We start from the raw sequence: 12,292 nt of genomic DNA on the forward strand, positions 1-12,292 counted from the left end.
TTATATCTGTGTGGACCCTCTGTGTATTTTTTAATATGAAACAAAATACTGAATCTTCCTGTTTACATGCTGCACAAAGTGGAGCATCATCAGATACTGGCTCTTTCCTTTAGGGCCAGATGGTGGGGGATTTATGCGGTGTTCTTCAAAAATCTTCCTCTTCTAATCCCCCTCTCCCATCAAAACTTCAACCATTTCACTGAAGGTGAGTGAAGTTTGGATGCTTTCCCTGGGGGAGAGGAAGATGCTGCTGGCAGACAGGCCAAAATGTCACAGGCGTCCTGTCAGCAGTTGTTTCCTAGAGTAAATGTGCACCAGCAAAACTCTTGCAATGAAGCGCCCAGCTTCTTATTGCTTTAGTTATGGCTCTTGACTAGACTGGGACACGATGTCCTCTTACATGGAAAGGGAGGAGGGAGGCAGGAAGGATGTGGGTGCAGAGATGGGAATCTGCCCCGAGGACAGCTACTGCCTGTGTGCTTCCAGGGCAGCCCCAGCTTGGTGTGAGGGGTGAGCAGAGGGGGAGTCCTGGTTCAGTGCAGGCGGCCTGCAGAGAAAAGGTCTTAAATAGTCCTTGTTCACCTTTCTGTGGGTGGCCTGCTCCTTCCTTCCTGCTTAAGTCCTTATTGCAGTTCACATCTAGTGGGAGAGAAAGGAATCTTTCTTCGCAGGGAGCCCTGGATTCAACCTGGGGTGGAGCGGGGCCCACCTGAAGATGAGTTTTCCTTGCCTCTGCCAGCTTTTCACCTTCCTCTTCCATTGGCTGGGGCAAGATCCTGCACTCAGGTGCTTTGATCGGGACCTAAGTGGTGGGAGCCTGCTTTCAACATCAAAGGCAAAGCTTCCCTTTGAAATCTTGGCCGCTGAAGGACAGAGAGCGCACAGGCTGCAGCACCTCGGAGCAAGGGACGGGAGAGCAACCCTCCCCAGGCTGGGCCAGGGAGCAGACGCGCTTGGACCGAGCTGGAGCAGCTGGCAGTCACCGTGTGGTGCAAGCCAAGACTGGGACATCCCTTGGCTCCAGTGGCTCTGCCTGGGCAGGTGGCAGCAGCTAGCAGGGGAAGCAGACGGCAGGGTTTTCCTGGAAAGCTTTCTGTCCATGTGCTCTGCTGCTGGGGCAGAAGCAGTTTGGGTGAGACTCTGGCCCAGTGGAGTGGCAGGACACTGGTACAGGCTTCTGTCCCGGCCTGTGGCCTTCCCCTTACTCTTTGTCTCTTTCCTATTAAGTGGATCCTGACACAAAGCACAGAGCTCTGATCATGGAGGTGATATGCAGGAATCAAAAAACATCTGTGCCAAACTCTGCTCCTTGCCCTCTCTGCCTCCCATTCTGCATCTCCCTGGATGTCTTGGGCCAAATGTTGTCATCTTTGTAGATGGATTACACCTCCAGGGCGATGCTAATCCTCTGCAGCTGCTGTCTCGCATAGGGCAGGCGGTGCTGGAGCTGAGGGAAATATTTATTTTGAGTTTTGCCATGGGCCACTGCCCAGGAAATATGAGTGACCGTACTGGGGACTTTGACCACTTCTGCACGCAGGGAGAGTTGATCTTCCTGACCCGCTGGTGCCTGCAGGAGGGATGAGAGCTTCCCCCGGCAAGCTGCAAAATGGGACCACCCAAGCAAGGATGAGGGAGTGGCTGTGTGCCCTGAGAGCTGCCCTGGGATGTGATGGGGAAAGCCTCAGAGCTGCTAGAGGTGAGATGATGATGAATGCTAAGTTGTGCTGAAGCAGACCTGCAGACCGTCTGCTCCATTGTCACCTCGTGTGTTGCCCCTGCAGCCCCAGAAATTACTTTCCTCCTCATGAGACGGAGGGTTGAGCACCACAAGGCGTGAACCTGGTGGCTGTGGGGTCGGGGTGGGGGGAGGTGACGGGCATAAGCAGCGCACACGTGTGCCAAGCTTAATGCAGCTGGCAGGTGCATCCCACCCACAGCAGGGCTGTGCTGGCACTGACCCCCACCCAGGCAGCACCCGAAGCCTCAGTCCTGTTTGCAGCATGCACAGGCAGCAGTTCAACCCCTCCCAGGGCCCCGCGGCTCTTCCCTCCTTCCCCAGTGTTGTTTCCTCTGGCCTTGAGGCCAGCCGGTTGCTGCTCGGTGTATCCCGGCCCCAGTTCTTCCTCTGCACAGAGCCTGGCTTCCTCTCTGCTTTCCAGGTCCTCTCTTCAGTGGTGCACAGGGGATCATACCCTGGCTTGCAGAGGAAGAGGAGGAGGCAGGACAAAGCACGGTTTCTCCTGTGATGGTGCCAAGTAGGCAGGGAAAGCCCATGCCAGCCCTTGTCACCCACATTCCAGCAGCATGTGGAGCCCCATCCCACAGTGGCCAGCACCGCCCCAGCACAGCAGGGCCTGGAGGACACTGAGCTCCAAGGGTCTTTTCCAGGTCAGGCTTCTCCAGCCTATTTTTGGGAAGCTGGGCACTGCCTGGTAGGGGTGGATCCTGGCAGGGCTGCCTGGTGCCTGGCAGGGCCAGGGTGAGCGGGATTTGCGCTGCCCCGAGCTACCGAAAGCCCTGTCCCTTGCAGGAGGTGCATCCCTGCCCTCCCCAGGATCTTGTGTCTGTGGGTGGCCAGGGGTGAGCCAACCCCACTGTGGGCATGCAGGGCAGAGTGGGAGCCTCTGGCGAAGAGCCCAGGCCCTGCCGAAATGCTGGGCTACGTCTCTGGTGGGGTCCCTCGCTGCTGTCCATGAGCGTTTCCAGATGGCCCTGGGCTCCTGGCACTGGTTCTGCTGCAGCATCCAGGGAAAAGTGGGAGGGGGTGGGAAGTGATGTCCCAGCTCGCCAAACCCAGGCAGCCTGGGACTCTGCTCCCAGCGCCGCTAATTCCCCCTGGGGAATTGTCCCACCCTGAATCAGCAAGGAGTCCCCTCCCCTGCCGTGGCAGGGCTGCCCAGGCAATGGGATGCCGCAAGTGCCTGGCCCTGGGCATCCTTGGCTGGCTCAGCTGGCTTTCCCTGTGAGCCAGGTATCTCTCCAGGTACCAGGCTTCAGGGTCCCCACTCCTGCATCCTGCCAAGCCCTCAGCACCCCTGGGAGAGAGGGGAAACACAGCTGCCATGGGAAATAAATCTGTTGTCGGAAATGCATCTACCGTGGGAAATGCATCTGCGCCTGCCTCTGGAGCCGCCTTTGCGGGGGCGGAGAGCAGCAAATCCCAGCCACACTTTCCTCCTGCCTTGCCTTTTGGCAAGGTTCGTGCCTTTTGGTAGCTCCCGGTGCCAGTTTGGCTCCGTTCAGGGCAGGCTGGGGTGCTGGGCTGCCCTGCAGCAGGGCTCCTGGTTCAGCAGAGCTGTGCAAGCACAAATCTGGGTGAAATGGTCAAAACTGAACTGAAAGGAGTTAAAAGACAAGGAATGTGACCCAGCACAGCCTGGCCAATGGAATACAACAGCCTGGAGCCACTTGGAGAGGTTGTTGTTGTTTTTCTCCCCCCCGCCCCTTCAGGGTTCTTCTGTCCCCAATTTTGGCTTCTCACTTGGCTGCAGTGATGTGCTGAGTCTGAGCCAAGTGTGTTTCCCAGGGAATCATCTAATGGCTGGGAATCGCTGCCCAGTGTGGGCAGGGATGGAGGCCAGGGCAGGGGATGTGTGGCCCAGGCCATGGGGTCCCCCCTGCCCCCAGCACTGGCAGTCCAGGGAAAGCAGGGTGAGAGCCAGCATGGGTCCTCCCCTTTTAAAGTAATTAATTAGTGGCAGACGAATGGTGGGGCAGCTCAGGGTAATTTAGTGCCAGGAAGTGGCTACAGCCGAGTCTTGGGCGCTGAGCCAGCAGCTCTGGATCGTGGGGAGGGAGAAGGATGGGGGCAGGGCACAAAGGCTTCATCCCCACGTGTAAAGGGGGGATCCCCTCCCGCCAGGGCTGGCAGGGTGAGGATGGGGGCAGGGGGCAGCTGGAGCCCCAGGGAGTGGGGAGCAGGTCAGGGCGTCTCATGCTCCCCGCACCAAGCCATGTGTCAGAGCCACCAGCCCTGTGGGGAAACAGGGAAGGCACAGGTGCTGTCCAGGTACTGGTGCTGTGAGTCCAGTCCCATAGAGAGAGCCCCTACCCCCCAACTCCATAGGGTCAGTCCCACAGGGATGGGTCAGACCCATACAATCCCCCACCCAGCATGGCCTGCCTCCCCACCAGTGTATGAACTGTGCCAGGCCTCTGCCACCCGCCCCGAGGCTGCCCAGGCTGCACCTGCAGCTCCAGAGCAAACCCGACACTGGCTCACCACCCTGGTGAGCATCACCAGTAAAGGCAAAAAAGCCACTATTACCACCACCGCTGCATGCTGCCTGCTGTGGTTTGATTTTCCTTCCCATTAAAGGCTGAGCAACATTTTTCCCTGGATAAAGCCAATTTTCTACACCCCCCAGGTCTAATCTTTTCCACTCCCACAATTATTTCCCTGATCTCTACACCGGTCATGACTCCTCCTGCTTTCCTCTGCCGAGACAGCAGCAGTGAGACAGGATACGGCCACCTCCTTCCCCCAAGGAAACACATCAGGGCCACATGGGGACACGGAGCCAAAGCACCTGGTAAACCAGCTCCACGAGGGACCACGCACTGTCCCCTGGCTGCTGCAGCCACTGGCCCCTGCCCAGGGAACGGAGGAGGCCGCCCCAGGGCTGGAGCATGGTGCTGGCCAGGGAAGAACAAGGCCCGCTGTGTTCGTGGCAAGGCCATTGCCACTGCTGTGGGAGCTGGTGAAAGGCAGCTCTGTCCACTGCCAGGGTAGGGGGGCTGCTTTTGCTGACACCCCCGCCCAAACTGGTAGCCCCCAGGCAAGTCCCTGCTACCATAAAATCTGCCAAACCTCGCACAGGGCAGCCCACATGGCTCCTGCCCCCATCCCGCAGCAGAAAGGACGGCACCACAGCTCTCCATGCACCGGACCCGTTTAATACACATACAAGATGGCTGTGCCTGCTGCCCTGCCCATGGGACTGCGTGACCCCATGGCAGTGGCAGGGTCCGGGCTAAGCTGAGTCCACAGGGGGTTGCAAAGGTGGCATCTCCCCCCTCACACTATCTTTAGGCACCACATCCCTGTATCCCCGTGGTTCAACAGGAAACATGGCCACGAGCTCAGCCCTCCCTTCTCCTTGCACCTCCCTGCCATTGCAGGTGCCAGCAGCTGAGACTTGCCAGCTCATAGCACTTGTGAACAGCCCCCAGCCTGCTCACCACCCCATGCAGCACAGGTACAGCTCAGCAGGTTCACGCAGAAAAGACCCTGCTGGGCCCCCTTGGCAGAGGTGGGTGCAACATGATGGGTGGCAACCTGATGGTCACAGCAGGGATTGGGGTAGGCGCCAGGGAGCAGGCAGGACCTGGATGCCCTCCAGCCCGCTGTGACCCAGCCTGGCTACTCTGGAGGGGCTGGGAGGGGTGGGCATCCCCCCTTTTTTGAGGCTGGAGCCATCAAGCAATAATGGGGCAAGAGGGGCCAAGGCCATGGGGAGGGGCAAGGGGAGGGGGAGGTCAGGTCCATTGTTAGCACCATGGTGGTAGGGGCAGTCTGGGGAGGGAGCCAGGGTCAGACCCACTCCTGCAAGGAGCGCTTGCAGTACAAGAGCATTCGGGGCGCACCCTTCCTCTGCATCTGGATGATGACGTAGATGAGGCCGAGGATGCAGAGCAGCAGCACCAGCAGCACCAGCACCATGACAACGCTCATGGTGCGTGTGTACTCATCAATCTGCACCACCACGTCCACGTCCCCACCTGGCTGGCGGCCACCCTTGCCGTAATCATCCTCGTCTTCCTCCTCCTCCTCCTCCTCTTCCTCCTCCTCGCCTTCAGCTCGCCCATCCCCCTCGGGGTTGAAGGGGGGTCGGTCCCCATCAGGCCAACGGGGATGGGGGTCTGGGACCAGCTCTGTGTGACAGCCCATGAAGTCCCGTAGGATGGATTTGGGATAACCCGGCTCCGTCTTGAGCCGCTCGTTGTCAAATTTCCAGTACTTTGTGCCTCTGTAGAAGTAGGTGGAAGCTGCAGGGGGTGAAGATGGAGGCAAGGGATAAGTAGGCAGGCACAGGGCACTCCACAACCTGGACACCTGCAGATACCCAGGACAGCAGGTTTTGCTCTGGGACCGCTGAAACCCTTCAGAAAGGGCTTCACCGCTAACCCCTGGGCACCCTCCTGGCCTCCATCCCACATGGCCAGGCAACCAGAGGGGTGACCCCATCCCCTCTGGTCTCCCCCCACTGCCCAGCCCTGTTCTCCTCCTCTACTTACAGGCATCTGGGCTGAGGAAGGCACCCTTTGGTGAGGGAGGGATGCCCACCCAGACGGAGATGGGCTTTGGGTACCCGGGGTCCACTGAGCGGCTGTCTTCATTAAAGCGCCAGTATCTGGGGGAAGGAGGTGGTGAGCAGCTGAGGAGCACGGGGGTCTCCGCCACTCACCATGCCCACCCCTGCCAGGGGCCAGGAGGCAGCAGAGCAGGGAGGAGGACCCCAGAGCTACTCACCTGTCCCCACGGAAGAAGAAGGTGTGCCCTGTGGGTTCCCACCAGACAGCCGTGTCGATGCTGTCATAGGGGATGCCCTGCCCGTAGGTGACCAGGGGCTGCGGGTACCCAGGCTCCAGGTTGGCTTCTCGGAAGAGCCAGTACCGGTCACCTGGAGGGGGAGGAGACGGAGAAGGGGGGTGAGGCGGCAATGCCCAGCTGCTGCAGCAGGTGCACATGTGGATAGGGATGCGGGTACAATGCCTGCAGCCACCCCATCCCTTTGGGATCAGGCAGCGGCTCTGGCTGGGGAGGTGGATCAGGATGGGATGAAGCCAATCAGCTCTCAGCAGCTTGGAGGGGCACTGGGGTCCCCCCTGCACCTTGGCCCTCCCACCCAGCTTTCCCTGCTCACCTTTAAAGAACACGAACCTCCCATCATGCCTCTCGTAGGCGGCATCGATGTCCCCAGGGAGGCCCCGCCAAAAGTGCCCAATGGGCATGGGGTAGTTGTCCAGCACCCGGTTGTGCCGGACCCTCCAGAACCACCGGCCCTGGTGGGAAATAGGGTGTTGGAAGAGGATGGGGGGGACACAGTCCCAGTGCCAGGCATCTTGCTGGGGGATCCTCCCACCTAGGGACCCACCACATCCCCAGGGAAGGGGCAGGAGGAAATCCTGGCAGGTACCTTGAACACAAACATCTCCCCACGCAGCACCGCCACCGTGTCAAAGTTCCCATCGCAGATGTCGGGGCCGTACTGGTCAGGTCGGTCTGGGCTGCCAGGTTTGGGGGGTCGCTCCGGTTTCCCCGGGGGAGGCAGTTTGGGGGGTCTCTGGTCTGGCTTGCCAGGTCTCCGGGGTGTCACGGTGGGCAAAGGCTTGGTGGGCTGAGGGTGCCCATCCGTGGTACCTGGATTGGGCAGGCGAGAGAAGGGATGGGGTGATGCAGACCAGCATCACCCGTGCCTCGGCTTCCCCATGCACGTGCCCAGCATCCCACCTCTGGGCTGATCCTCCACCCATCTCCTCACCGTACAGCTGCTGGATGCCCTTGAGGTCATCCTCAGGCAGCTGGAAGTTCTCCGTGTCCATCCACTGGTAGAAGGGGGCCATGATAGCGCTGGGGTTGCTGGAGTGCTCCAAGCCCAGCGAGTGCCCCAGCTCGTGCACAGCCACTAAGAAAAGGTTGTTCCCTGAAGGGAAAGGCACCATCAGCAAGACGGGGTGGAGAACACGATGCATGGGGTGGGTCCTTGGCCCCAACACCCTGCAATGAGGGTGCTCCGGTGGGAGCTGCCTGCATCACCCACGGTGGAGCCACTCTCCCTGCCACTCCTGCCCACACCAGCACATCCCCCTGCCCTCAAACCCAGGGGCCTACCAGGCTCCTCTGGTTGCCTTCACCACTTCCTTGGCCCTCAACTCACCAGACACATCCATGTTCTCCAGCGTCCAGGGCTCATCCGAGTCAAAATGTGTGTCCCCCCCCATGCCAGGACCAGGAAAATAGGCATGAGCCAAAAAGCCCCCGACACCGTCAAAGGGGGAGCTGTCTCCATGGAAGCCAGAGGCGAAGAGCACCATGATGTCAGCCTCCTTCTTTCGCTTCTGCTGGATATCCTCGTAGGGTACCTCCCGGAAAACCAGTGGTGTGGCTTGCTCCCACACCCGGAAAGCTCGACGGACAGCCTCGTACGAGTGGTACCGACCCAGCTTCTCCGTGTAGTTTTGGATGCTGGGGGGTACAGAGCTCACTGGGGATGGCCCGGGACAGCACTCGCTCCCCGAGGGCACCCATGGCTCTCCATGGGCTGGAGGGTGGAAAGCCCCAGAGATGTTGGGTACCTGAAGGTGAGATGGCTCTGGCTCCAGCGCCGCCCTGTCAGTGCGTACCGCTTCCGCCGCATGTTCGACTTTGTCCGCACCCCAAACTGGTCTGGGACCCCACAGCGGGGACGTTTCATCCACCTGCCAGGAGGGCATCAAGCCAGGGCTCAGCCCACCGCGGCCAAGGTCCCTGAGGGGTTACAGCAGCCATGGACGGCGAGGGAGGTGTCCTGGCTGCAGGGGTGCAGCCCCCAAAAGGGGAGATGCAGCTCCCATGGGAAACAGCACCCACATTTCCAGGTGCAGGCAGAGCTCCAGGGCTGGCAGGCAAAGCCAAAGAGCCAGGGAGCGGAGCTGCCTTCTGCTACAGCAAGAGGACATGGAGAAACTCACGCCTTGGTCTCCTCATCCAGGACGCCGGTGACAGTGATGCCGTAAAACTTCTGCATCTCGGCGAGGGCCGAGGAGAAGGTCTGAGCTGAGCGCATGGTGGACATCTGCCGGCTGGGCTGCGGCAGGTAGCCATAGAGCCGCAGCCATGCCTGCGCCGGGGAGAGCCGAGCGTGAGGCTGTGGGAGGGGAACAGCCCGACAGGGGGACCTGGAGCTCCTTGAGACCCCAGCGAGGCAGGATCCGGCCCACCACCCGCTGCCACCCCAGCCCTATCCCCCCTCATGGGGTGTCTGTGCCAGCTGCCAGGGGCAAATGCCACACCTGGGCAGGCAGGGCAGGCAGCACAGGCAAGCTGGAGCACGCAAGCAGCGTTTGGGAGGCAGGGAACAGAGCCCCAGCTCTGCCCCATCAAGTGTGTGTGTGGGGTTCCTCCAGTCACAGGGGGCTGTCAGCCACCCTTATCCCGGGGAGAAGGCAGCAGGCAGGGGGCCAGCCTGCCCGCGGGCTGCCCATCTCCCCACTGTCCCCCGGGAGCTGCAGACGGACACGGGGCCAGCCCCCTGCCCCACCCGCCCTCCACCCACAAAGGGGCTTCTGTCCTACGGGGCCGGCAGCTGCCCGGGGGGCCACTCGCCCCTGTTCCCCGCCCCGGGGGCTGCGGCCCCGCAGAAGAGCAGCGGGCAGGAGGGGGTGCTGGGGCGCGCCGAGTCTCTTCCTTCCTGCACCAGCCTCCACCTCCTCGTCTTTTTTAATTACTTTTTTAGAAAAAATATTTTTATTATTACTTTTAATTTTTGCATTTTATTTTTCCTTTTAATTTTTATTTTTAAAATTTTGAATTTTTCCTTTTAACTTTCAGTTTCTGATTTTTTTCTTTTAATTTTTAAAACTTTGTTCTTTTTTCTCAATTCCTTTTTATTTTTTCACTTTCCAATTTTTTTCACTTCCCAATTTAAAAAAAAATGGCTGAATGTTTTAATTTTGAAAATTTTTTTAATCTTTTATTCATTTTTTTACCATTTCCCCCCTCAAGGCAGGCTGGCGGAGCAGAGACTTTATCAAAGGCCCTTTCACCCCCTCCCCCGCCGCAGCCTCGCGTGGGCACAAAGCGCTTCCTCTCCCCCGCCGGCTGCTGCCCGCCGCCCCCGGGAGCGACCCGGCCCCGCCGGCCCCCGCCCCGCACCCTGCCTGCACCTGCGGCCGCCGGCGCTGCCTGCCCCGGCGGCCGCGGGCAGGCAGCGCCGGTGGCCGCAGGTGCAGGCAGGGAGCGGGCAGGGAGCCGGCAGGGTGCCCCCGGGGCCCCCCCCAGCCCTCCCCGCTCACCTCCGCGTTGATCTCCTCGCCCGCCGCCGCTGCCGCCAGCAGCACCAGCAGCACCAGGAACGGTGGGGGGCGCCCGCCCGCCCGCGGCGCCCCGCCCGCCCGGCAGGGGGCGCCGCCACCTCCTGCCATACCGGGCCGCGCCGCCGCCGTCCCCACCGGTCCGCGGCTGCCCTCGGGCCGCGCCGGGCCGGGCCGGGCCGAGCGCGGCGGTGTCGGAGCTACGCCGCCCTCATGGCCCGGGGCCGGGCCGCCGCGGGGGGCTGCGCACGGTGCATGGGCGGCACTGCCAGGCGCGGCCCGTCGCCTCCCGACCCGCCTTTGTGTGCGGGATCAGGCCGGCGGCAAACAGCACATGGGCGGCCACCGCGGCGCGGCTCGGCTCGGCTCGGCTCCCCTGCCCTGCCCTGCCCTGCCCTGCCCGCCGGGAGCAGCAGGGTGGCGGGACGCGGGCGCGGCGGCACCGGCGCGGCTCGGCTCGGCGGGGAGCGGGCGGGGCGGGCCCAGGCTGAGGGGCGGGCCCAGGCTGAGGGGCGGGCCCAGGCTGAGGGGCGGGCCCAGGCTGAGGGGCGGGGCCGCGGCGCCATCACACTGACCCACGCACACACGCACCCCGCCCCCACGACACCTGCTCACGCGGGCGTGCGCAGCCTGAGCCGCGGCCCGGCGCCCACCGGCGGCCAGGCCCTGCCCGCCCCTCCCGGCCGCTCGCACGCTGCGCCGGCAGCCGCCCCCCATCCGCGGACTTTGTCCCCGTGGCCCTGCTGCCGAGCCCGGCTCCCTGCCCCGTCCCTGAAGCCAGGAGCGGGGCCCCTGACACCTGCCGCAGTTACAAAACGGGGCGATGTGCCAAGCCGGGCCCCGCTGGGGGGGGGGCCGCTGGTTGAGCATTAACCTGGCGCTGCTGGACTCGGACCATGGAGAAACTGGTCGTGCTGGAACCAGTTTCACTGGAAGTCCCCAGGGGCTAAGTATATCCATCTTTGTTTTCCCTTCCCCAAAAGAAAACTCGGGGTGTAATCACATGCCTTATTACGCAGACCCCCATCCCAGAAACTAACTGGCTACAGACTTAATAGAATTTTGTTAAGGATTTTGAAAACCAGCTATCGCACGGGTGTTGGTAGACATCACGACCTGTACTGAGATGCTCCCACAGCCACAAAGGCCCCAGGCTCTCGCGTGTGCCAGGACGGGCAGCACAGCACCAAGCTCACAGAAGCACTTGCAGGCATCACGTCATCTGAAGTCTGCAGGAGCTGGGCATGTCTGGAAGGGAACAGCTGAAATATACCACGGAAGCAATTTTATGACATGAGGAGACAGATTTTTACTGCTTGGAAGTCCCGGAGTCTTTCATCAGACAGATGTGGAATGAAAGATTCAGGACAGCACATTGGTATGCTGCTCCGAATACTTGAGAGGCTGCAGCCCACCTCCCTGCACAAACAAAAGGATTAAAAAGGAGCTTCTCCCAAGGGACGAAGTCCAGCCCACCGTCCCCAGGGTCATCATGGCACCAGGGGTGCTGTTCCCATGGGGACAAAGCACGGAGCCTGGGCAGGAGCTGCCACCCCAGCCACACCTTGACTCACCCGTGGGCATTGCCCTTCCAGCTCAGGCAAAAGGTGACACTGCCCTCTCTTGGGCTCGTCCACACAAGGCAGCAAGCTTCTTGGGAGAAGCAGCACACCAAGAAAGTCCTGGGCTTATGGCACGCACAATCTTAAACCAAAGCTCTTCTTTTAGACCCAGCCTGGAGCACTGAAACACAAGGGATTTCCAACTTCTCCCCTCCAGATTTCATCTTTTGCTGTTGGGCAAAAGGATCAGATACTGAAATTTCTCTAGAGGCAGCAGCAGTGTGAGAGGGACACAGAACATGACCCAGGAACTTGTCTGAGCTGGCTTACAGTAGGGAGATGCTCTGGTGAGACAGTCCAGCTCCGTGTCCTTGCTTCTTGCTACTCAAAGCATGCTCAGAGCCTCCCGACAATCAGGCAGTGCTATTTCCAACCATGTGAGACACTCTCCCTTTGGCAACAGCTTCCCACGCTACCTTCTTCCTCCTTCCCATAAGGCATATATGGCTTTTATAGAGATTTTTTTTTTCTTTTTTTAAAAAAATCAGCAAAATCAGCAACCATGGGATGGCTGGAACTGCCAGTGCTGACTGCAGCACATACAGTGGTGAGGACGAAATCTGCTACAAACACACACTTCTTCATCCAGAAACTCAGACTCAGAAGTAGCCCAACTTGAGGCCACAAACACCACAGAGATGCTGAGAAGGCAA

At 60.5% G+C, this 12,292-nt stretch overlaps 1 protein-coding gene across 4 annotated transcripts; it reads right to left on the reverse strand.

Moving 5' to 3' along the window:
* Positions 1 to 4,833: 4,833 nt before the first annotated feature.
* On the reverse strand, positions 4,834 to 11,681 carry MMP15 (matrix metallopeptidase 15). 4 transcript variants are annotated; one of them, XM_082320275.1, is made up of 11 exons: positions 11,592 to 11,681; positions 11,134 to 11,265; positions 8,677 to 8,825; positions 8,302 to 8,424; positions 7,884 to 8,191; positions 7,488 to 7,649; positions 7,143 to 7,366; positions 6,870 to 7,008; positions 6,476 to 6,626; positions 6,241 to 6,356; positions 4,861 to 5,991 (listed from the first exon to the last, which is right to left on the reverse strand). In XM_082320275.1, exons 3-11 carry the CDS (start codon positions 8,778 to 8,780, stop codon positions 5,537 to 5,539), a joined length of 1,782 nt encoding a protein of 593 aa, XP_082176401.1. In that variant the 5' UTR covers positions 8,781 to 8,825; positions 11,134 to 11,265; positions 11,592 to 11,681; the 3' UTR covers positions 4,861 to 5,536. The 4 variants fall into 4 exon arrangements, with proteins under 4 accessions (XP_082176399.1, XP_082176401.1, XP_082176400.1 ...); XM_082320274.1 differs by having other exon boundaries at positions 11,134 to 11,279; positions 11,592 to 11,680; XM_082320272.1 differs by lacking the exons at positions 11,134 to 11,265; positions 11,592 to 11,681 and adding an exon at positions 10,000 to 10,481.
* Between the last annotated feature and the right edge of the window lie 611 nt (positions 11,682 to 12,292).

The sequence above is a fragment of the Platalea leucorodia genome (assembly GCF_965183815.1).
Source record: "Platalea leucorodia genome assembly, chromosome: 8".
Taxonomy (NCBI): domain Eukaryota; kingdom Metazoa; phylum Chordata; class Aves; order Pelecaniformes; family Threskiornithidae; genus Platalea; species Platalea leucorodia.